The sequence below is a fragment of the Molossus molossus genome, unplaced genomic scaffold (assembly GCF_014108415.1).
Source record: "Molossus molossus isolate mMolMol1 unplaced genomic scaffold, mMolMol1.p scaffold_m16_p_1, whole genome shotgun sequence".
NCBI classification, from domain to species: domain Eukaryota; kingdom Metazoa; phylum Chordata; class Mammalia; order Chiroptera; family Molossidae; genus Molossus; species Molossus molossus.
In genome coordinates, this window is record NW_023425344.1 from 110798951 (window position 1) to 110823444 (window position 24494).

At 38.7% G+C, this 24494-nt stretch overlaps 1 protein-coding gene across 1 annotated transcript; it reads left to right on the forward strand.

Annotated features, from left to right (window-relative positions):
• Positions 1-276: 276 nt before the first annotated feature.
• Positions 277-23800, forward strand: HACD1 (3-hydroxyacyl-CoA dehydratase 1). The gene is made up of 7 exons (XM_036273465.1): positions 277-559; positions 12849-12966; positions 13146-13164; positions 13241-13329; positions 15958-16079; positions 20592-20770; positions 23627-23800. Exons 1-7 carry the CDS (start codon positions 303-305, stop codon positions 23707-23709), a joined length of 867 nt encoding a protein of 288 aa, XP_036129358.1. The 5' UTR covers positions 277-302; the 3' UTR covers positions 23710-23800.
• The last annotated feature ends 694 nt before the right edge of the window (positions 23801-24494 follow it).

Here is a 24494-nt window from a genome sequence, read left to right on the forward strand (position 1 = left end):
CACGTCGCTGGGGCACACGTCGCTGGGGCACACGTCGCTAGGGCACACGATGTCTGGGGCGTCTTTTTGAGAGGAGGTTCCTTAAGACAGCGAGAAGGACAGGTTTTCCGCGGGAGCCTCGAAATCGGACCCCGGGAATCGCGGGAGCCGGAGCTCCCGCGCCCCGGGCGGGGCAGCCGGGTCTCCGCCTCGCGCGCGCTCACGAGGGCCGGGGGCGGGGCGCGCGGGGTGCTGGCCGGGGGCGCCCGCTCCTCCCCCGCGAGCGGCCGGGCAGGCGGCGCCGAGCCCCCTGCGCGCGGCACATGGGGCGCTTGACCGAGGCGGCGGCAGCGGGCAGCGGCGCTTCAGCGGCGCGCTCGGCAGGCCCCCCGCACACTCCCCTCACCCTCTCGGCCACCCACCCCGGCTGCGCCGCCACCATGGCGTTCAGCGAGGAGGACGGCACCAACAGCGGCACCTCGGAGGCCGGCGAGGACAGGGAGGCCCTCGGCAAGAGGAGGCGTCTGGGCTGGGCGGCTACCACCTGGCTCACCTTCTACAACATCGCCATGACCGCGGGGTACGTGCGCCCCGAAGGTCCCCGCTCTCCCGCAGGCCGTCCCCGCGCTGCTGTTCCCCAGCACTCCGCGCCCTGGGTGACGGGGGCCGCCGGGCTCTGGGGCGCGCGGGTGGGCATGTGGGGTGCGGGCGGCGCAGGGGTCGCGGCGCGGGGGCGCGGGCAGAGGCCGCGGGGGCCGCGGGCAGAGGCCGTGGGGGAGGGGCGCGGGCGCCGCAGCCGCCGGCGGGTTGAATGGAACTGGGCGGGGGATCGGGCCCTGCTCACCGGGCATTGCCTAATACGGTGCACAGCGTGGCGCGGCGGCCGCGGGGCGCGGGCCGGAGGTTAAGTATAGACCGGGGCAGGAATGCGGGGCCGACCCGCGGGGAGGCCGCCTCGGCCCAACCGCCCCGGGCGCCGCCGCTGCCACTACTCTTGAAGAAACGCCCGGGTCCAGCCACCCAGGAGCCCGGAGCTGTCCCGCCGGTGGCCTAACCAGCTTTTCCGGCCGCCGGCCCCTAGAGTGCATTTCCTCCTGTTGCGGATCGCTGGGGCAGAGTTGTCTTCACTGCTAATGTCACCACGATTTTTTTTTAAGCAGTAGTACTCCCTAGAGCTTCTTACTTGGTACGATTTAAAACAAAGAAAACCAAAAACACCGCCTTATTGGAGCGTGTCACTCGTGTCCAGCATCTTTATGGCCCCTTGCTCCATTACTGATACCCTGTACTTGTGTTTCTGCCTTTGGGTTTGACACGTTAAGGTTACACAATGACTATCGCTCTTCAGAAAGCTGTCAAAGTGACTTCTGTGTAGACTGCTTTTCAAAAGCTGTTAAGAACATGCTCTTCCATTTCTAAATTGCATTGCCTTTAGAAAGAAGTTATTTTCCATATGGCCTGAATCTAATTAACCTATATAAATGTGGGGGAAGTTTAAGAAGCTTTTATAGAAAGTTTATAGGGAAGTGATTGGCAAAGATTTAGTAAAGGATTTGACACAGTAGTGGGTACCTATTATATGTTTAGTGTATAATCCTGAATACCAAATACACTTCATAAGAAATATAGTATCTATTGAGGATTTACTATGTGCCAGGCACTGTGTTAGTACAATATCATTTTTAGTCCTCTACAATCCTGTGAGGTATGTTATATTTGATAGATTAAGAAACTGAAGCAGAAAGAAGTAGTTTGCTCACATCACACAATCACCGATTGTCAGACTTGGACTTCAGCCTATCATTACTACATAAAGCCACATACAGATGCCTACTAGTTGTTTCCTTTAAGAGGAAAAGAAATCAAACTATTGTTTTTTTATTTATTCAGAAAAAATAAAAAGGAAAATACTTCTGATATTAAATGAATTCTTTCTCATCTGCTATCTAGAAGTCACGAACACCTGACTTATTCTAGCCATTCTGTAGAGGTGAGGAAAGAAAATGTCTGGCTGTCAGTGGGACACTCACAACACCCGAGTGAGGTCCAGAGTAATCCCAGATCAGGGGATGTCAATGTTGAGTACTTAGACTTCCACCCTTTCTCCAGGGCCCAAGTCTGACTCCAGAGCGATGTTTCTTTTTCACCTTGCCATTTTACTAAATTATGATCTTGAAAGTGGAAAACATATATTCAAAGCAACCTGAGAACAACAACAGAGCCCTACATACTGCTGCCTTTAAATGTAGTGGAGATTGAAAGAATTCTCTTTCTGTGATAGACTTATCCAGTTAATAAACATTTTTTGGGACACCTGGCGTCTGCTGTCTCTTCTTTTTCCAGTCCAGCTTTTCTTTAGAAGGCCAAGTTAGCTTCTAAAAAATGGAAGTCAATGCGTAACTCTAGTTTAAAGCCTTAAGTGACTCACCATTATCTTCACCGTAATCGAAGGTATTAGGCTGTATGTCATTCAAGGCCCTTTGCAGTATGCTTCTGTATTTCCCTTTTTAGTTTTATTGCATTTGAAATTCCCTTTAATGCATGATGCTCTCAAAGCGCCATGCATTTTCATTTTCATGGCTCTCTTCATCTTTGCTCAGGCTGTTCTTTCTGTGTCTAATATCCCCCATATACCTCCCATGACTTCTGAACAAGCCATTCTCTTGCCAGACCCGGAGCAGAATTAAACGCTCTTTTCTTTGTGTTCTCACACTTCATTGCTCTCCTCTCTACCTGTTCCAGCAAATTACTGCTTGTCTGAAACTTGTCTTCCTCCCTGCCTGTCGTGAGAAGGTCCTTTGTCATTTTCATCTTTGTTTAAAGGCAACGGTAACTGAAATGGAATAATTTACGTAACTGATTCTTTGGGAGGTTTTCTAGAGGCATCGAGATTTGAAGTCAGAGTATGATTTGCATATGTAGAGGGTAGATATTTCAATGAGATAAATTCTGGAAACAGCCATAAGATGTAAGAAAGCTTGGGTATATTATCTTGATTTAATTGGAAGTTTGGGGAGTAGTGACATATAGGGTTGGGGAAGTTGTGTTGGAAGTGGGACACCAAGGTCTAATTTAATGGGGTGGATAGCAGAGGGTTAGCTGAGGGTCTTTTTGTTTGTTCATTAAACTTGCTTATTTTGTTTCTCTCTCCGCAGAACTTTGGAGTGTTTATTAATTTTTTTGTATTAGTTTTGAAAACAATAATATTTAAGAAATACAAATTTTACATAAATGTATAAAATAGCTTGTCTAATTCCATAAGCTTAGCACAGTCTTTCATTTTTCCTTATTTTTCATCTGAGTATCTAATGTCCTTCAGGTTGGTTTTTTTTTTTCCGCCAAAACCTCCATCCTCAGGGAGGCCTTCCCTGGCTATCTTCATTCAAATAGTAACCCTACCCAAGCACTCTTCATTGCCTTTGCCTGCTTTTCTCCGTCCTAGTTATTGTTATATAATTGCACAGTGTATTTTACTAATTTGTCTTGTTGCTTATTGTCAGTCATTCCCTATTAGAGTGTATAAGTTCCGTGAAGCACTCAATAATATTTATTGTGAATGAGTACATCTTATAGAGTATTGTAGTTGCAGTACCTGCTCTATTGTATATTGTATTTTCACTTACTATTCTGTCAAATATTTCTGTATAATTGTCATGAATACCCTCTTTCATGGTTACATAAGAGTGTATAGAGTTAATGTAAAATCATGCCCTAAAGACATTTTGCTTTTATTTGTTTCTGTTGAATTAGTTGTTTTGGATGAATTCTCAGAAGTAGAATTGCACATTTAAAGGATGTAAGCATTTTTATGGTGCTTGTTCATAATAGGTGCTTGTTCATAATAGGTGCTTGGCTAGGAAAAGAGCATTTTTTTCCCTTCTCTTTTCAACAAATGCTTTTGAGGCTGTTAAGTGCATTATTCTAGGTTAAGCATGAGGCATAAGGTAAATACTTTAGGCCCTGTCCTTGAAGAAGTGTAACCTGGGACATTTACATATGGCAATAAAAGACAAATGAAATAAATCTCTACAGAGGTGTCAGGTCAGACAGGGAGAAGCAGAGAAACAATGCTTTGTAGGGGAGACCATAGCATTTCAATTGAGCTTTGAAGGATGAGTGGGGGAAACAGCAGGAGTTAGGGTACAGGGGTGTGACATTGCTCTATGTGCTGATGAGGCAACAACAAATGGACTGAAGTGTAGGGAGGGAAATGGAGATGGAGGGGTAGCTTGGGCCACTGCAAAGGCTTTAAATGCCTTGCTAACATGTTTGGATTTAATCTGTAACCAGTACAGGAAGGTGTTGATTCAAGGTTATGTTTCACTCCTGTTTAGCTGGGTAACCTCAGCTAAGTTACCTAACCTCTGACCCTGAGTTTTCTCATCTGTAAAATTGGAACATCACAGCTTTGGTAGACTATTACAAGGAATAAACAGATCTGGATATGAAGTGTTCAGTAGGGTGTTTGACACACAGTGGATGTTTAAAAATGATAATTCCTATTTCTAGTGGTTAATTTAAAAATGCACTTCTTACAGAATGAACAGCTATTTAAGATGTTTTCACAGTATACATGGTGCGAATTATTAGAGCACCAGACCCAAGGTTCAGGCATACAGAATGGGACAGAAGGTAGTTGTTTGTATTGAAAATAATTCAATAATGAATAAATAATAATAATACAAGAATAAATTTTCGTGTACTCACAACTGTAAACCTACTTTTGCCCTACCCTGTATATGTTTCCCAAAATGTTAAGTGATAGACATATATTTATTCCTGGGGACCAATCCATGCATGGATCAGCCACAACAGTCATTTATTAATGGGCATTTGGGTTCTTTCTTGTTTTGGGCTATGAACTAATAAAGCTATGAACATTTATATACAGGTTTTTCTATGGACACGTGCTTTCATTTTTCATTTTTCTTGGGTAAATACTTAGGAGTGGAATGGCTGGGTCATATGGTAGTCACATTCTTGATTTCTAAGAAACTGCCAAACTGTTTTCCTAAGTGGTTGTGCTGTTTTCCATTTCCACTGTCAGTGAAGGAGAATTCCAGTGCTGCATATCGTCACCAGTCATAGTTTTAGACATTCTAATAGGTATGTTGTGTTACCTCATTGTGATTTTAATGTCTGTTTCCCTAGGGACTAATGGCTCTGAACATATTTTCATGTGGTTACTTGCCAGTTGTTTTCTTTTTTGGGATAGGGTCTGTTCAGATATTTGCCCGTATTTTATGGGGTTGTTTCATTTTCTGTTAAGTCTGAGAGTACTTTATATAGTCTGCATACAAGTCCTTTATCAGATTATGTGACTTGTAAATATTTTGTTCATGTTGTGACTTGGCTTTTCATTTTCTTCACAGTGTCTCTCCAACAGCATAAGGTCTTAAATTCCAGTTTATGTTTTTTGTTTTTAATGAGTCTTTCAGCTGAACTCTTTTGGCATGAGTGTGTTATGTGCAATAAGTTAAAACATGCATTCGCTGCTAAATGAAAATTTCAGTTTAGTCTAGGAAAGGAAATTTAGAGGTGTCAGTGAATAATATATGCAAGTACGGATGGTATGAATGTCAAAGGCCATCAAGCCTCCAAATGGTTATGTTAAAGGAGGTACAGTATGAAGAAGAAATGATAAAATTAGAATATAATTTTTCAGTAACTGCTAAAATAATGGATCTGGACTATAATTCTCAGTGATGGCTAACATCACAGACAAGAGGGACAGCCAGAAATTATGTACTCCCCAGAGAAGTATACCACACAGCCTATGAAATAGCCTGGAACATGGACTTGGGTGGTCAAGCCCCTAGAACTACCAATTTACAGGAATTATAGGGGGCAGAATAACATAATAAATGACCTATGAGTATTTGATTAGCACAACCCAGACTGAAGGTATCTCTACAGGACAGATCATTCCGTGTCTTCAACAGAAAGCGAGCCCTGGCCGGTTTGGCTCAGCGGTTGGAGCGTTGACCTGTGGTCTGAAGAGACCCGGGTTCGGTTCCCGCTAGGGGCATGTGCCTCGGTTGCAGTTTGTCCCCGGCCCTGGTTGGTCGTGCGGGTGGCAGCCACTCGATGTGTCCCTTTCATTTCGATGTTTCTCTCTCTCTCTCTCTCCCTCCCACTGTATCTGAACAAAAAAATGGAAAAATGTCCTCGAGTGAGGATAAAAAATAAATAAATAAATAAAATTAATAAATAAATAAAAAGAAGGGCCTGGCCAGTATGGTTCAGTGAATTGAGTGTTGTCCCATGGACTGAGAGGTCCTGGTTGGATTCCTGGTCAAGGCACATTCCCCGGTTGCTGGCTCGATCCCCCAGTGAGGGGCATGTAGGAGGCGAGGCAGTCAATAGATGTTTCTCTCCCGTCCCAAAAAATCAATAAAAACATATTTCAAAATAAATACATAAAAAAGGGATAGCCTGATGTTGCTCAGTGGTTAGAATGTCAGCCTGCCCACAGAAGGGTCTCGGGTGCTTTTCCCAGTAAGTACACGTACCTGGGTTGCAGGTTTGATTCCTGGCCCCAACTGGGGCATGTGTGGGAGGCAACCAGTCAGTGTGTCTCTCATGTCTTTCTCACATCCATGTTTCTCTCTCTCCTTCCTCCCTCCTTCCCTTCTACTCTCTAAGAATCAATGGAAAAAATATCCTCGGGTGAGGATTAACAACAACAACAAAAAAATGGGATAATGGTATTATGGTTATATTGATTAAAAACAATGCTTTTATCCCTGGCCAGTTTGGCTCAGCGGTAAGAGCGTTGGCCTGCTGTCCGGAGAGACCCGGGTTTGGTTCCCGCTAAGGGTACGTACCTCGGTTGCAGTTTGTCCCCGGCCCTGGTTGTCGTGCAGGTGGCGGCCACACACGATGTGTCCCTTTCACGTCGATGTTTCTCTCTCTCGCTCTCCCACTCTATCTGAACAAAAAAATGGAAAAATGTCCTTGGGTGAGGATAAAAAAACAAAAAAACAGTGCTTTTAGAAATGCATAATTAAGCATTTATGAATTATATTAATAGGATGTATGATTTGACTCAAAATAATGAGGGGAGGGGAGCGGATGGTGGGGAGAGAAGTGAATAGAGGTTTGGATGAAATAAGATTGTCCATGCTGTAATGGTTGAAGGTGGGCATGAGGCACATTATACCATTCTCTATATCTTTGTATATGTTTGAAATAGTTTGTAATAAAAATGTAAAAAGCAGTGTTTAAATTTTTTAAGAAGGGAGTGATATAAATAATCAGGTTCTTCAAGAAGCAGGTGATTTCCAAGTAATCTCCGGAGAGAAAGAAGCACGAGGAGATAGCTAGCAGAAAGCTCCCCTCTCTATAGGGTTTTTCAGGGTCATTATGGCCATGCTGGCATGAGAACAAGGCCCTGTGTTTAGCAAGTGATGGCATATATCTCCTGTTACAGCACTGTTCTGTTGTCTCCACTTACTAATTTAGTCCCTTGAGGTAAGAACTGCCCTGTTTACCTCTAATTCCCCAGCATCTAGCACACTACCTGGCTTAGCAATAAATGTTGAACCTAAAGATGAGTGAATAAACAAATGAATAAAGCAAGGAAGCAAGGAAACTTCTACAAATGGAACACATGTTTATGTTTTCTCAAGAGAGTATTTTATTAAAGACAGTGTATTTGCCTGGGTTTATATTTGGGTAATCAATAGGTCTGGCATATGTATATATATATATATATATTTTAAATGCAGAACTTTTCAGAAAAGAATTTCTAAATGCAGAAGTTCTAACTGTTTTTGGAATTGCTTTTGAGTTTATTACAATTACTAAACTGATGGATGTAAGAAGTCCAAAATGAGATAAACGTAGGACCTGTAGGAGAGACTTTGTGATGGTAGGACTTGGGGAATGAGCGATTATTAGTTCAGATTAGTTCCTGGCCATATTTACTGAAAAACAGATGAAAGGTTAGCACAAATGGTTCGGTGGTCGTTTCTAACCCCACAGTGTTAGTTTCCTTTATTTTAAACAGGTTAGTGTTAGTATTATAACACTATACTAGTTGGTACAATACTGCCACCTACAGAGCAACAGTAAAATTTGTTACAGTGTTATAAGGCATGGATTTTTATAACATGCTATTTAAAAATACAGTAAAGCCTCAATATAATGGACTAATTCAGGCGAGGGGGTATCTGTTAAAGCCGAAAGTCTGTTATATAGTAAAGTAGGTTTTCCAAATGAGTAGGTTAAAAATTAGACAAATTAGTTTATCTGTTTTTACTTATGTAGACATGTTTGTGTAATTAAGATTAAGTATGTATGAAAAGTTTAATTTTACAGAAAAGTTTTCTATGTGTATTACTGTAATTTTAAATTTACACCGAATAGGTCTACTAACTGCGTGCATTCACCAGCCACTGAGGAAACAAGTTAACAAATGCACAGGAACATCTGCTGGCTTGTGGTGAAACTGCTGCAGAAGGTCACCCCTTGGGACAATAGAACCAATTGCCAAGCTCAGTGTGGTGTGATCACGTGCTAATCATTGTCGGAACATTGTTTATGAGTGGTGACTCTTGGATTTAAGTATGTCTGCTATAGTTGTAGATATGTAATATTAATTGTGTTGGTGAAATTACTAGTCTTTTTATCAACATATGGCCTATGCGCTAAAATTTGTTAAAATAACAATGAATTAATAACCAAAAAAATAACCTGTTAATTTCATTATAAGCAACTCTTGGTTAAAACATTTTAAAATTAACAGGGTGTTAATTTTCTTTTCTTTCTTTTTTTTTTATCCTCACCCAAGGACATTTTTCCATTTTTTGCACAGATAGAGTGGGAGGGAGAGAGAAGAAGAGAGAGAGAAACATCGATGTGAAAGGGACACATTGAGTGGCTGCCACCTGCACGACCGACCAGGGCCGGGGACAAACTGCAACCGAGGTACATGCCCTTAGCAGGAACAGAACCTGGGTCTCTCTGGACCGCAGGTGGATGGTCTAACCGCTGAGCCAAACCGGCCAGGGCAACAGGGTGTTAATTTTCATACATGATATACAGATCAGAAATTTTGTCCATTAAGTCCAGAGTCCGTTAAATCAAGGTCTGCAAAATTGAGGGTTTACGGTATAGGAAACTTGCCCTTTATATGAATCCTATGATGAGTTCTTTGTTTGGTTAATAATTACCTCTCAAATTGATCTTTTGTAAAACTCTGATATTGGATTTGCCTAAAACAAGTGTATGGAAAATGTGAATTGAAACATCCTATTTAATGTTTTGTTTTCTTATTAGAAGTAGTATAGGGACTTGGAATTGAGGGTAATGAAATAACATATTAAATTGGGAAGGTACCTACAACACTGACCAGATTAGTGGTTTCAGATTAGCCCAGCACAGAATTCAGTGTTGGCTCTCACATGGGGGTGACACCATCAGCTGAATTCAGTAAAGGCCTGGAGTTTGGAGACGTCAAGGGTTGTACTTCATACTCAACCATTAACTTACTCTAAGACTTTGGTTAGTCACTTGATGTCTCTGGTGAGTGGCCTTCAAAGTTTTTGATAGCATGCTATTATTAGTTATAATATTTGAGTGTAACTCTCCATATAACTTTTTAAGTTTATTTATAATTTAAGTACATGAATTACTACTATGATTAGCAAATATCTCAAGGTACAGTATGTACTGAGAACCAGACCAGTACAGCATAGTGGTTCAGGAGCATAGACAGCTCAGCGGTGGGTTTTGGTCCTAGCCGAGTGGTTAGGTGGCCCTTTCTGCCTATTTCCACAGTAGTAAAATTGGATAATAGTAGTTGCCTCCTTATAAGGTTACCGTGAGAATGAAATACTAATAGGTTAAATATATGTTTTGATCAGTGTCTAGAATATTGAAAGCACTCTGAATGTATACTTGTTAATTGTTGTTATTATCATTCATATTTCTACATTTCAGAGGTCTTTGAGATAGTTTCAGATGTTTATCTGACTTCTTACCATATCTCATAAGAAAGCCATGGCTTTTGCCCCGCTATATGCTGAGTAGAGTAGAAGTTCCCAGAGTAAACGTGCCATTCTGCTGTTTTCTTATTGTCGTATTGAGCTTGCATTTTCAACTTATTTGGTAGTGTTTTTGAAGGAATCTTAAAGCCATTTGTCTATGACTGTTCTTTACTTAAAAAATTAAAACTTTAACATAATTGTTTTCTTTTACAATTTTTAAAATTATTAATTAAATTTATTGGTGTGACATTGGTTAATAAGATTATATAGGTTTCAAGTGTACAATTCTGTGATACAGCATCTGTGTATTGCATTGTGTGCCCACCACTCCATGTCAAATCTTCTCTTCGCATATATTTGGCCCCCTTTACCCTTTATTATTCCCCCACCCCTTTACCTCTTGTAACCACCATACTGTTGTCTGTGTCTATGAGTTTTTGTTTGTTTTTCTTGTTTGTTCATTTGTTGCTTTCAGGTTTATGTGCCACATATGAGTGAAATCACATGGTTCAAAACTTTTTCTGACTCATTTCGCTCAGCGTAATATTGTCAAGGTCCATCCATGTTATCGCAATGGCAGTATTTCATCTTTTCTTATGGCTGAGTAGTATTCTATTGTATATGCGAACCACATCTTCTTTATCCAGTCCTCTATCAAAGGACACTTCGGTTGTTTCCAGTTCTTGGCCACCGTGAATAATGCTACAGTGAACATAGGGGTGCATATATCTTTGTGAATACATGTTTTCAAAAATTTCTGGTAGATAGCCAGAACAGGGGTTGCTGAGTCATATGGTAATTTTATTCTTAATTTCTTGAGGAGCCTTCTTACTTTGGTTTTCATAGTGGTTATATCAGTCTGCATTCCCGCCAGTAGTGAATAAGGGTTTCTTTTTTTCACAATCTGTCTAACACTTGTTATTACTTGTTTTGTTGAGACTATCCATTCTAACAGGTGTGAGGTGCTGTCTCACTGTAGTTTTGATTTGCATTTCCCTAACAGCTAATGAAGTTGAGCATTTTTTCATTTATCTGTTGGCTGTTTGTATGTCTTCTTGGGACAAGTGTCTGTTGGGGCCTCTGCTCATCATTTAATTTGATTATTTCTTTGGTATTGAGTTGTATGAATTCTTTATATTTTGGATATTAACCCTTTGTCAAAGCTGTTGTTTGCAAATGTATCCTCTCCCCTTTGGTTAGTTGCCGTTTTGCTTTGTTTGTGGCTTCTTTTGCTGTGCAGAAAAACTTTTTAGTTTGATAGAGTCCCATTCATTTATTTTTGCCTATACTTCCCTTGCCTTTGGGTCAAGTTCATAAAAAAATTCTATCTAAGACCAAGGTTCATGAGTTTAGTACCTATGTAATTTATTGTTTCAGATCTTATATTTAAACCTTGGTTCATTTTGAATTAATTTTTATACATGAGACAAACAGTAGTTTGATTTCCTTCTTTTTGGTGTGGCTCTCCAACTCTCCCAGCACCATTTATCAAAGAGCCTTTCTTTTCTCCATTGTATGTTTTTGGCTCCTTTGTTGAAAATTATTTGCCAAAACACATGTGGGTTTATTTCTGAATTCTCAAGTCTATTCCATTGGTCTGTGTATCTGTTTTTTTGCCAGTACCATGCTGTTTTGATTATTGTTATTTTGCAGTATAATTCGAAATCAGGGAGTGTGATACCTCTGGCTTTGTTCTTTTTTTCTCAGGATTGCTTTGGCTATTTGAGTGAAGTCTTTTGTGGTTCCATACAAATTTGATGACTTTTTTTGTTTCATTTTTTAAAATAATTTTATAATTCATAAATCCATTTAACAAGACACTCTGGAAACCACCTATTTAAAAGCCTGGGGTAGTACTCATTTCCATGGGTATATCACTAAAGGTTTAAAAGAGCTACAGATGGTGGAACTTTTTACAACTTAATTGTGCTATTGTAATTGTGGGGGAAACTGGAGAAATATTACTTCTCATCACTGACTCGAGGAGGCTGAGTAATAGGGTGAGAAAGCTGGTCTCTTCAGGTGTAGCTTGTATTTTAAGTACTGTTAATTCACAGTATAGAATCTATATATGATGTGCAAATATAAGTTGAAAAGGGAGCACATATATATGTAAATTTTATGAAATCAGGCCCATGCCTGACCTTCTATGTGTATCCCTTGTGTGGCACAGCAGTTGTTTTACTTAATAAACTTTGTAAAAATACGAATCAATTCTTACTAAAGGTTTTACTTATAATCACATATAATTATATATTGCATTTGCATTTATAAACACATAGCTTTTACCGTAAGAAATCACTATACAGCCCAGCTGGTGTGGCTCAGTGGTTGTGCATCAACTCATGCACCAAGAAGTCGCCAGTTCAATTCCCAGTCAGGGCACATGCCCAGGTTGTGGGCCCAATCCCCAGTGGGTGGCATGCAGGAGGCGACCAATCAATGTTCCTTCTCATCGATGTTTCTCTCTCTCTCTCTCCCTCTCCTTTCCTCTCTCTCTAAAGATCAATAAAGAAAAAAGAAAAAAAAAAAAGAAAGAAATCACTATACAATTATTAAATGCTTTATGACTTCATTTTTGGTAATAAACCTGATTTTTTCAGTGTGTCAGTTTATCTGCTGGAACCAAAGATACAGTGGACTGTTTGACATTTGTACATAGTTGGTCTCATATATGCTCTGTTCATCTCCTTGAAGAGTCCCTGTAAAAATAATGTTTGTCATTTCTTCCTCAGGTTTTAAAAAATAGAATAACAAACTAAGAGCATAATAAAACGTACATGTTATTACTATATAAATTATGGCATTCTGTTTAGGAAAATTAGTGGTATGTATTCATTTTGGAAAAACTTTATAAAATTCTTTTCTTTTCTCTAGGTGGTTGGTACTAGCTATTGCCATGGTACGTTTTTACATGGAAAAAGGAACACACAAAGGTTTATATAAAAGTATTCAGAAGACGCTTAAATTTTTCCAGACATTTGCCTTGCTTGAGGTAAGTTTTCAATGATGCTATTTTTCTGTCATTGTAATATTTATTTGAAAATGTGTTTTTTGAGCAAAAGCAGTTTTGCTGATTACACAACACCTGCAGATTCATTTAAAACTGATGTTAACAAGGATTTATTTTATGTTGTATGCTACTGACTTCTGATTCTTTTTATTTCCTTACAGATAGTCCACTGTCTAATTGGTGAGTTTTTTATTTAATTTTAATTTTCGGTATAAATTGCTTTGAAGACAATGGTTGACTTGTTTTTTTCTTTAAGGAATTGTACCTACTTCTGTGCTTGTGGCTGGGGTCCAAGTGAGTTCCAGAATCTTTATGGTGTGGCTCATTACTCATAGTATAAAACCAGTAAGTGACATGAGCATGTTCTCTGCTTGAGCCTGCAGGACAGCTTTTTTATTAATAGGAATCTAAAATATTAGCACTGGTATATTTCAGGAAGCAGAATTGTTGGACAAAAAAGGCTTGGGTTTGGATTTCAGTGCATTTGTCCGTTGACTCAATGAATTAGCAGAATAACTTTGAAACACAGGCAAAACCAAATACTGTCATTTTATAGTCATATTATACTCTCCTCTGGCATTTCCCAGTTTTTAAAATTAATATTCATATTCTGTCAAGTGGCTAACTGAAAATTTTCTTTTCTACTAAAGTTATGTGTATTGTCTTTGTTTATGTAATTGAAGTTGTCAATGTAAACAGTTTATTTTTCCTTATTTAGCATTTAGTGTTGTAGCAACAGACATAAAAAGTATGTGTAGCTCTGGAGATCTGGACAAATGGCAAAGAGTAGAAGTTAGAAAGGTTAAGAAACTTAAGGAAAAATGAGCACATTATTTATTGAGGCATGACAGGAGGCAGACCCAAATCTAGTTAATGGCTTAAACCCTTTCAGACAAACACACACATGTTTACTATGTCAAGACATTGGGCCTTTTAAACCTATGACAAACATTTCCCAGATGGGCCCTTCTGACCTTCTTCATAGCCTCTGGAGTCTCCTCTCTACTTGAAGACAGATCTCTGGCCTCCTTTCCATTCTTCAGATGCTTTTCTCTGCTTGGGATTATACCAAACCTCCCTTCCTTTGCCTGTAAGACTCATTGGCCTCCTGTCTGCTTGGGGACAGATTGCTGACCTTCTGCCCTTTTGTTACTCTACTCTTTAGCCCTCTTGGCTAGAATCTTCCACTCACCTTACTCAGTCCACCTGGTCCCTAACCAGTGACTACCATACAGAGAACAATGAGTGCATGCCACACGGAGAGACAGACTTTTAATTCAGACTGCCATGTAGTTTAAAAGCAGGACTACAACATTAACAGGATAAAAGAGAGACTTTTCTGGACAGTGAGTGACTATAACATCTGGGCCAGGACCACAAAAAGTTTGAAGACTGAGGAAAAGGACAGGGTGGCCAACATTAACCGAAGAAAAGAATTTAAAAACAAGCTAAAAGGTAGCTAGTCCCCAAGAGAAAAAAGATCCTGCTTGCTCTATTTTTCAATCCTCCAGAGGACCTCTGCCTTAATATTACTATTTAATTTTATCCAACAATAATTTCCTACTGGCATCTTTCTACCACTCCTTAATTAATCCAACCAATATTTATTGAATGCATTCTATACACCTGGCACTGGATTTACAGAAGATGAAAAAGGCAATCCCAGCTGACGTGTACTGGCTGTTGAGAGCGAGGGACAGTCAAACAGATGTTGAATAATTCAACAAATATTAATTGTGCACCTGGTCTGTGCTTGACACCATGCTGGGGATCTGGCTATTAGTCATACAAATACAGTTCCCGCCTCAAAGAGCTTATAATTGGGAGCAATACTAAGCAAGTTGTTGCACAAATAATTGTTTCATTGTATTAGTGTTAGTGCTTTGAAACAAGAGACTGACATGTATAGCAATATATCTGGGGACTAGGGAGTGAAGGAAGGCTCCCTGAGGAAAGACTGTATAAGTTGAGCACTGATAGGTGTACAAGAGTCAGGCAGACAAATTTCAGTACAAAATTGGCAAGTGTTGTAATACAAATATGAACAAAATACTCTGAGAACAGGGAAGGTGAGCAAATAACTGCTGAGGGTGAAAGGAGGGCTTGGGGAAAGTTTTCCAGAGGGTGTGATGTTTTAACTGGATTTAAAAGAGGAGATGAGAAAGGATTTTCTATGGGAGTAGCATTCTAGTGAGGGAATAGCATGCGTTAAGGCAAACGTTCAGAGCTTATCCAGGAAATAATACAAAGTTTAGTGTCAACAGAGAGAGGTGTTGGGGGTGCAGAGGTGGGGGTTGGGGTAGAGGTGAGTCAAGTATTTGCAGATGATGTTGGAGAGATTTCTGTGCTCAGATTATAAAGAACCTTGAACTTCATGCCCAGGTGGTAGGATTGTATCCTTTTCTCTTGTTAAATAATGGGAAACCATTGAGGCTTTTAAATTGCAGGACTAGTTGCCTCCAAGTTTGTTTCCTTCTTTATTTTGCTTTTAAGAGAGAACTTTTGTCCATAAGGAGAATAAAGAGTGGAGAGCTTTTTTAGTCTGGATGAGACATGATAAGGCCCTGGATTAAACTCCTGGTAACGGGGCCAAAGACATGTGGGCAGATCAAGAGTTAGTGCTACAGTAGAATGGGTCTGACATGATGACTAATAGAAAGTTGGAGGGTTAGATTGTTCCCATGCTGTTTTGAGGGGGTGATGTTGTCTTGGGGTAGTTGAGTTATTGGCCGGAGGGAAGGGTGAAAGAGAATCCCGTAGAAATGTGACCATTCCTGTGCTAAGGACATATTTAAGTTGTGTATTTATAATGAATTATGTAGTGGTGACTGCATTGGTTTTCTGTATTACATCTGTCTAACCCTACCATTCCATTATAATAAAAGACACTCAGTAAATAATTAAGATAAAATATCTTCATGGAGAAAAAGATCAAGCTTAAACGACACTGTGGATTTCTCTGTCATTCTGCAGATCCAGAATGAAGAGAGTGTGGTGCTTTTTCTGGTCGCGTGGACTGTGACAGAGATTACTCGCTATTCCTTCTACACATTCAGTCTTCTCAACCACTTGCCATACTTCATTAAATGGGCCAGGTGGCGATGCCTTGTAGTTTAGTTTCTCACAGTCCTGTGCATGCCTATTTTGTTGCTGAGCTAACTTAACCAGAGAATTAAAATTGTGTTTTAGGCCTTGATGCTAGGGTGCTGCTGTTTTGCATATTTAGCAGTGTTTTAAGTTGCATTCCAAAGGCTTAATTTAATGATCAGAGAGAAATCATATTAATATATATTTTTAGTGAAATCAATATAAGACCCTTTATATTAGTATCCTTAACCTCTAAATTTGTCATTCATTTTTCTTTGAAAGCAAAATACACATTTTGGAAATTATATTAAATAAGCAGTGTGCCAGAAATAGGGCATTTTGTCTGATTGATTTAAATTATTTTAATATTCAGCCCTGGCCGATTTGGCTCAGCGGTTAGAGCGTTGGCCTGTGGTCCAGAGAGACCCGGGTTCGGTTCCCGCTAAGGGCACCAACGTTATTTGCAGTTTGTCCCCGGCCCTGGTTGGGTCGAGCGGGTGGCGGCCACTCAGTGTGTCCTTTTCATGTTGATGTTTCTCTTTCTCTCTCTCCTCCTTCTCCCTCCCTACCACTCTATCTCAACAAAAAAATGGAAAAATGTCCTTGGGTGAGGATAAAAAAATTATTTTAACATTCAGTCTAATAGCCACAATTTGTAGCATCTTATACATCCAATGTCAATGTTTTTTTGGTATGTTTAAGTAGCAGAGACAGACATTTTTGAAAGTCACTCTTATTTGAAATTGTACTATTTGGAATGGGGACAAAATGTATGTTTCAAAGATTCTAAATATATCTACCCTAAAACAATTTTTAAAGCAAAAGATTTTTTTCTTTTTAAAGTTTGAATTCTTTGAGCAGCTGAAAACAAGACTGTTCTTTGAAGAACAAACCACAAACCGGCGTAGATTTGTTCATTTCATTCTCTGTGTTGTACTTATCTAGTTGCAATAACATCAGTACAATAACTTAATATTCTGTGTGCCAACTGCATACTTGAGATGCAGGCATGAGCACAAAATCCCTGTCCTCTCAAGGTGGAGGAGACAAAAATGAAACCACTAACAGCTGTGAGATGCCAGGAGGTAAGAACTTCAAGGCAATGCAGGGTAAGAGATGTATACCTCATGTACATCTATCCCACGTGGGTAGTATAAAAGAGTTCCACAGTATTTTCATTTCTTTACACTTGTTGGCTAAACTACAGAAATGAAATATTTTTATTGTGAAAAGCTCAAACAGTGCAGAAGTTTGTAGAATAAACAGAGAGTTCCTACTTATATTCTTTCCCAACTCACGCCTTTCTGCTTGGAGGGAAAACGTTTGCAGTTCACTCATTCAGATGTTATCGTATTAGCAAAAATGTGAACACAGTGTGAGTTTAAAAAAAAAATTAGGATGACATTATGCTTGCCTTTTTTATATCTTGGAGCTCTTTTTAAAAAAATCACTACACATATATTTAGATTTAGCTCTTTAATATTCCATGGTTTGATTGACCCAAATCGCTAGAATTTAAATCATTTTTGTTTTCTAATGTTATAAATACTGCTTTGAGATACTATAAATAATACTATATCCATATTTCTGTTATTTTTAAAAGCTCTGGTATTTATATTAATACATTCCTAACTTGTTTGAAGGTAACCCATAAGCTCGCGTCAGCTTTGTTTTTGATTCCCATATATTAAAACCCTACCGCTTTTTCTTTAGTGATTACTCATTTTTTATAACTCATATATTATGCATGTTCAAATATAATAAATGAGAATATATAAATAAACCAGTACACTAAGAAGAAGAAGAAGAAAAAAAACCTTTTAAATTCTTGCCCGGCTGGTGTGGCTCAGTGGATTGAGGGTTGTCCCATGGACTGAGAGGTAGGTCCTGGTTCAATTCCCGGTCAGGGCACATGCCTGGGTTGCAGGCTCCAGCCCCAGTGGGGGCATGCAGGAGGCAGCTGATAGATGTTTCTCTCTCACATTAATATGTCTCTCTCTATATATAAAAAAATCAGTAAAAACATATTAAAATAAATAAATAAAAAATTTATAATGTTCCTGCACAAAGATAATCACTGTTAATTATGTTATGTAATTTTTTAGACTTTTAAAATATTTTCTAGCTCCTTTTTCAACATTGTGGCTTATCTAATGTATGTAATAAAATGCTTTAAAATTGTAATTTGAGCTTAAACATATTTTATGTATATTTTGTCTGCCTTAAGAAGGCTGCATTACCATTTATATGTGTTTGGTTGGTTTTATTCCTGTTGTACCTGAAAACTAACTCACTTTTAGTGATTGGGCCTTTCACAAGGTTGGTGGTTTGGAAGGTAGCTGGACTCGAACCCTAGAGCTTGTCAGGAACCATTGTGCATGGCCTCACTCTTTCGAACCTCTAGCACCTTTAAAAATACTAATTCATGATACCGTCTTTTTCTTGTATTTATAACATTTGTTTGTGGAGGATAATGGCCTTTAATGCTTTGTCTGTCTGCCTTTGGGAATGCGTTTGCATGTCTTGAATTTCTGGAAAAATTCACAACTCTGCCAGAGCGAATGTTAAAATTCGCTGTTTTAGAAATCCTTTGTCAGTTGCCTTAATGTTAAACAAGCTGCTATAGAATCTTTCATCTTTGAAATGCATTGTTGGCATACGACATCAGGTCAGTTCATTATAATCATGAGTAATTAAATTTTGTGTCAAAAATCGTAAAGATCCCAACTGACTCTGTATATTTGCCAGCTCCCTTAAATAACCTAAAATCATATTTGTACTTATGTTCAAATGTTGAAGGTATGTTCTCAAATAAGGCTTCACTTTAGAAATGCCTTTTTATTTATGACTAATTGGCCTACTGTGACGGTTTGAATGTAACTTGATTCTATTTGTGTTAGATGTGTTTTTAGAAAAGTCCACCAAACATATTGTTATGTTTTCATATCGATCTCCACTTTAGCTTCAAAATGCATTCCCTTCAAAAAATTTTAGGTGACAATTAGGAATCTGTAAGGAACATTGTATCTTTTTCTGAATAATAGTTCAGTCATGCTGCCATCAGATTATTAAACATAATCACTCATTAAGGCTTTAAACTAGTTTATTCTAGGAGTGATTTCTTTTCTAAGAACAGTGCTATCAAAACTGAGAGTCACATAAAATTTTAAAAACTTAAATAAATTTGAATGTTTTACTTAAAAAAGGAATATAATATGTTCACTTATGTGATTTTAAATTGAGATAGGAAATTGATATCGGAAAAGATGGATTTTATTTTTATTTATTTATTTTAATTTCTGAAAAGGTGGATTTAAATGATACACAAAAAACTACACAGACTGGAAAGAAAGCAGGTGATATATGGAAGGAAAGGATGGGGTAAACAGGAAAAGGAAAAGCGTCATTTTTCTTTCTTTACCAGTTAATCTATTTCAGCAAATAATTCTGTCACTATCCACCATCTCTCATCCTTGTATACCTTTGGCATACAGGAATAAGGTGATTTTTAGATTGTCTCCAATTTTTGTCGTACTGACAAATTTGACTTTTCTTTACAAATATTTCCTAATGCCAACAAAATGATTAGATAAAATATGGATTCTTTTCCACCAAAATTTTGACCTTAATTTCCTGCTGTATAGTGACTGACCTGGAGGAAAATGATTTTCTTTCATGGAGGAATGTCATTGCCGTGGGTCCTTGAGGCTCCTGCTTCTGGACCCCAGTGGGAAGGTGGAGACTGTTTCCCTGACTGGAGCGTAACTGAGGCCTGGCCCGCTCCGTGTCAGGGACGTGCCACGGTCCACATGAACATTTTGTGATTTTTGGATTTTGATTAGAAGTTCCTCAGTTCTGTCTTTAAGCAAGCTAAACCCTTTTTTCATGTGGGAATTCAGGAAACAATTTCTCTTACTCATTTTGCTGTGAAGGTAGTTTTAGACAGTGTGTTCATTAGTAGTTACTGATGATGCCTTAGGTAGCATGATCAGTTTTCTGAAATATTAATTGTCTTTTCAGTAGCAGCCACTGAGGTTTTCCAAATTCCTCCAAAGAGGTAACTTCAAGGTTTAGATACAAAATTATGACCATAACTGGTCTTTTACAGCATAGCATTTGAACAATAAATGTCCAGCTGCTGGGGAAATATCAGTCAGTTATGATTACAATATCTTGTAGTTCTTACATATGCTTTACAAATCGATACTTACGTACTTCAAAATAGTTAAACAACTACATATACATTTAAAAAATATGCATAGCTACTTTAGTACTTTAAAGTAAGTTGACTTTCTTATTTTAATGATCTTGCCATTTGAAATGGAAACTACTATGAGAAAAAAATGATAATTAAATTAATAAGCAAATGATTAAAGTAGGAAAAATTAACCTTTTTTTATGTGGAGTTATTGTATAGGAAGGATAATTTTTAAGTTTAAACATAGCGGTAGCTAAAGAACCATTATATAAAACTCAACACTTAGTCTAGAAAAGTAACTCTGAGGTTTTTCTTTCTCCAGATACAACTTTTTTATCATCTTATATCCTGTCGGAGTTGCTGGTGAACTTCTCACGATATACGCTGCCTTACCATACGTGAAGAAAACCGGAATGTTTTCCATAAGACTTCCTAATAAATACAATATCTCTTTTGACTACTACTATTTTCTTCTTATCACCATGGCTTCATATATACCACGTAAGTATGTATTTATTAGTACTTTGATTTAGCATATGCTATGAAAGTTTTTTTGGAAGAATATAATCACTAGCTTAATAAGCAAGGAGAAATACCAGCTTACAAATACATCAAAACTTCTATTCAGTCCCACATGTATTCATTAATTTGAAATAATTGAAGAGCTAGTGAGTCAAAAGAGACTTTTTCCTAGTTATGAGAAGAAAGGTAAGTAAATTAATACACAGATGATTGCCTTCTTGCTCAGAATTACTTCAAATAAGCTTAGTATGATTTACTTTTTAAAGAAAAGATAAAGGTTGCATCAGTGAACTATTTGTAAGCATGTAGAGTTATTTATCTGAATAGAAACATTTTATCCAAGAACATGTCAGATCATTTCTACTCATTAAGCGTATACTTGGAGAACTCATCCAGGAGTGCTTTTCAGTCTGTGTTGCTCTGTGCTCTAGAAAACAATGAAGCTGCTTTTCTTAAAATATTTTTAATAATTCAGTCTACTAATTTCTCACCACCTTTCAGTAGTTGCAATGAATTAATGAGGCTTTACTTACTGCATTTAAACACTAACAACGGTATCTGTTTAGGTCAAATTTTGATAGTCATTAGCAGGAAGTAATGTAAAGCAAGGTGGTTAGTTAACCCTTCTCAATAAAATTAGAGACTGGTATCAGTGGGGGGAAAGGGAAATAAGAACAGTTTATAGAATCTAAAATCTACATTGGCACAATATAAAATAAGTACTCTAAGGCTTGAAACTTGGCCAGTACCAGGAGGCCTGCAATTTTTAAGCTTTTCAAAATCAAAACTGACTTGATGGTTAGGTAGTGTTTTTATTCCCCTCGCTTGTATCATTTCAGCCTGACTCTCATTTGATTTCCACCCGTCAGTTCAGGAGGGCTAAGGAGTGGTACATCTGTAACACTTGTTTATACCCCCTGCTTTTCCCAACACCCAGTGAACGGTGACACACCTTGAGCAGAGCCAGACCTTGCTTTAGTGTCATCTGTCATATCATAGTTGCAGGTTCAGGCACTGGGTTCTCTTCCTCATAACCGCTGAGACATCTGGACAGAAACCCAGGGCCCAACAGATCGTGGTTTGAAACCAGCAAACTAATAACTTTTGACCATGTGTTTTCAGGTGTCCTGGGAAATGTAGACTCCGTCCTGTGCCAGTAGCAGCTTCTCAGTTCCTCATGCTGACATTTACCTGAGAGGACACTTTGCTGGGAGATCAGTCAGCCAGGGGGATGTTTTCCACTTGCTTATTAATATTAGGAATAAGGCCCTGGCCGGTTTGGCTCAGTGGTTAGAGTGTTGGCCTGCGGTCTAGAGAGACCTGGGTTCGGTTCCCTCTAAGGCCGGTACCTCGGTTGCAGTTTGTCCCCGGCCCTGGTTGGTCATGTGGGTGGCAGCCACTTGATGTGTCCCTTTCACATCGATGTTTCTCTCTGTCTCTTCCTCTCTCCCCCTCCCACTCTATCTGAACAAAAAATGGAAAATGTCCTCGGGTGAGCATAAAAAATATTAGCAATAAGAACTAATTTTGCTTTGCTTATTCACTAAATTCTTTGCTAATTACAAGTATGTTTTGAGCAATTATTTTAATACTCAAAAGAAGTACTATTAGTTCTCATTTATCATGAGGACTTTATAGATTATAGAGATTAAATGGATGGATTAAAAATTACCCAGCTAGTAAATAAGGCCAGGATTTGAACTCAAGCCTGTAGTTCTATAAATGACTCAGAATGTTAGACAAGTATTTGCAATTATTGGCCAGTTAGCTTTAAGTATATATGACCTGAATATATTTGGGCCCCTAGTTATTTATGATGGTTACATTTATGAAGAAGGGTAGTACCTAAATTTTAAAAAGTAAAATCTGTTGTGCATTTTTGCTCCATTTGAGCCAAGTTCTAAAAATTGTTACCTGAAGTTGCTGAAGCAAGATATTTAGAGCTTGTTTTGTCATTCATTGATTTGGTTATTCTGTTTACCATATTCAGAGATGTTTTTACCTTTGTATTGTTGATAGTTAATGTGAATTTGTTCATCCACTAACAGACTGTAATTTAAAGCACTGATTCAAATTGACTCAGAATAATTCTCCAAATTTGGTAAGGCAGATGACAATTTGTCTAACTGGTTTAATACATGTATATTTATGTGTTTGTGTATAACAGACTGCCGTTATACCCAGCCAAGGAGGGCTTCCACTCTGGGCCCTGTCCTGGCTCACCACTGGTCACCTCTCCACACAGGTTCCCTGCCTTCTAGATCACTCTCTGGAAACCAGGGACATGGAATCTGCTGCCCACATGGCACTGAGTGTACATCTAGGGGCTGCATAGGCCTCTTCCCCAATCTGTTCTCCTTGGAGTTAACCCTGTCAGCAGTGTGCACAGCCCTGACATCAAGGGGTAGCTAGGGAAGCTTTTGTGAAGGGTATGGAAGGGGATGTGGTTTGTGTGGGCTTACATATCCACACACATATTCACAAGACCCCTCATGGTACCGGACATCCAACAGCAGGGAGAAAAGGGGGCCAGGCAGGCAGCTTTTCTGTGCTGGAATGTGCTGGCACAGTATTCCAGATTTACAGGATTGTGAGTTCAAACAAGGCCTTCCAGGTCATTATGAAGTTTGCTAGAAGCCCCACAGCTTATTATAATGTTAGGCAGATGGTGTGCGGGCCTCCATTTGCACTCTTACCCTGAGTTCTGTCAACGTTAGGGGGTGGGGGGGGGTATCTGATGTGCTTGCTCTCAGACTTTGCCACCTTTAAGAGGTTTCAAGTCTAAATAATTTCCAACAACAGCTTGTCTTTCTTTGTTTTCTTTTTCCAATTAAGTGTTCCCACAGCTCTATTTTCACATGTTACGTCAAAGAAGAAAGGTGCTTCATGGAGAGGTGATTGTAGAAAAGGACGATTAAATGACCTCTACAAACAAGGTGCTTTTTCCAGAATAACCAGGATTACTTGAGTCCAAGTTTTAATAACAAGAATAAACAACTTCATGAAATATTACAGATTGTATTATTTCTTCAAATATAACTTGAGACATGTGGTTTTTGTCAGTATTTGTCTTCACATTGTGCCAGGTCCATTTTCTACAAGAACTATGCAAGTATTTATCAACTCCTGGGTAGGCGATGACCATTAAGAAAATTATTGGTGTATTACCTGCTAAAAAAAAAGCTTTCGTTAGTTTTTCTATTTTAGTTTTCCTAAAATATTTTGCAATATATGCCCAAAGCTTTTTAAATCAATATTTAGAAATTAGTTTAGTGATTTAACATTTTATGCCTGCCAGTGATAATTTGTGTGATATTTATAAATGAAAGTAAATACAGAATTATAATAACTTATTAATAATGTATTGGTGTTTCTTGAACCCAAGATCTGTTTATTCAAGTTACAAGGGAGAATTTTGATTAATTAAACACTTTTTGGAAGCATGGATATAATTTACTGTAGTGAGACTTTTGATATAAATGTCACAATTGGAAAAAAATTATTTGAAAACATGTCTAGGCCAGTGAAATTATGTATACTACTACGCATATTTATTTTTATTTAAATTAGCCATTCAAGGACAACCTTTTCAACTCTGAAGGGTTTTAAAGGATTAGAAACAACATAGGTATATACTTTGCCTCACTTATTAAAACGTAATGACGTTAGGTCTGAGCATAATGTTGTACCCAGAACTCTGGCT

What these genes read in the sequence shown, in the direction of transcription:
- HACD1 (XM_036273465.1), top strand. Translation starts at nt 303, where the DNA reads ATGGGGCGCTTGACCGAGGCGGCGGCAGCGGGCAGCGGCGCTTCAGCG. An exon ending in AACATCGCCATGACCGCGGG is followed by an intron (nt 560 to 12,848) that starts GTACGTGCGCCC and finishes TCTTTTCTCTAG; the next exon opens with GTGGTTGGTACTAGCTATTG. An exon ending in TACTTCATTAAATGGGCCAG is followed by an intron (nt 16,080 to 20,591) that starts GTGGCGATGCCT and finishes TTCTTTCTCCAG; the next exon opens with ATACAACTTTTTTATCATCT.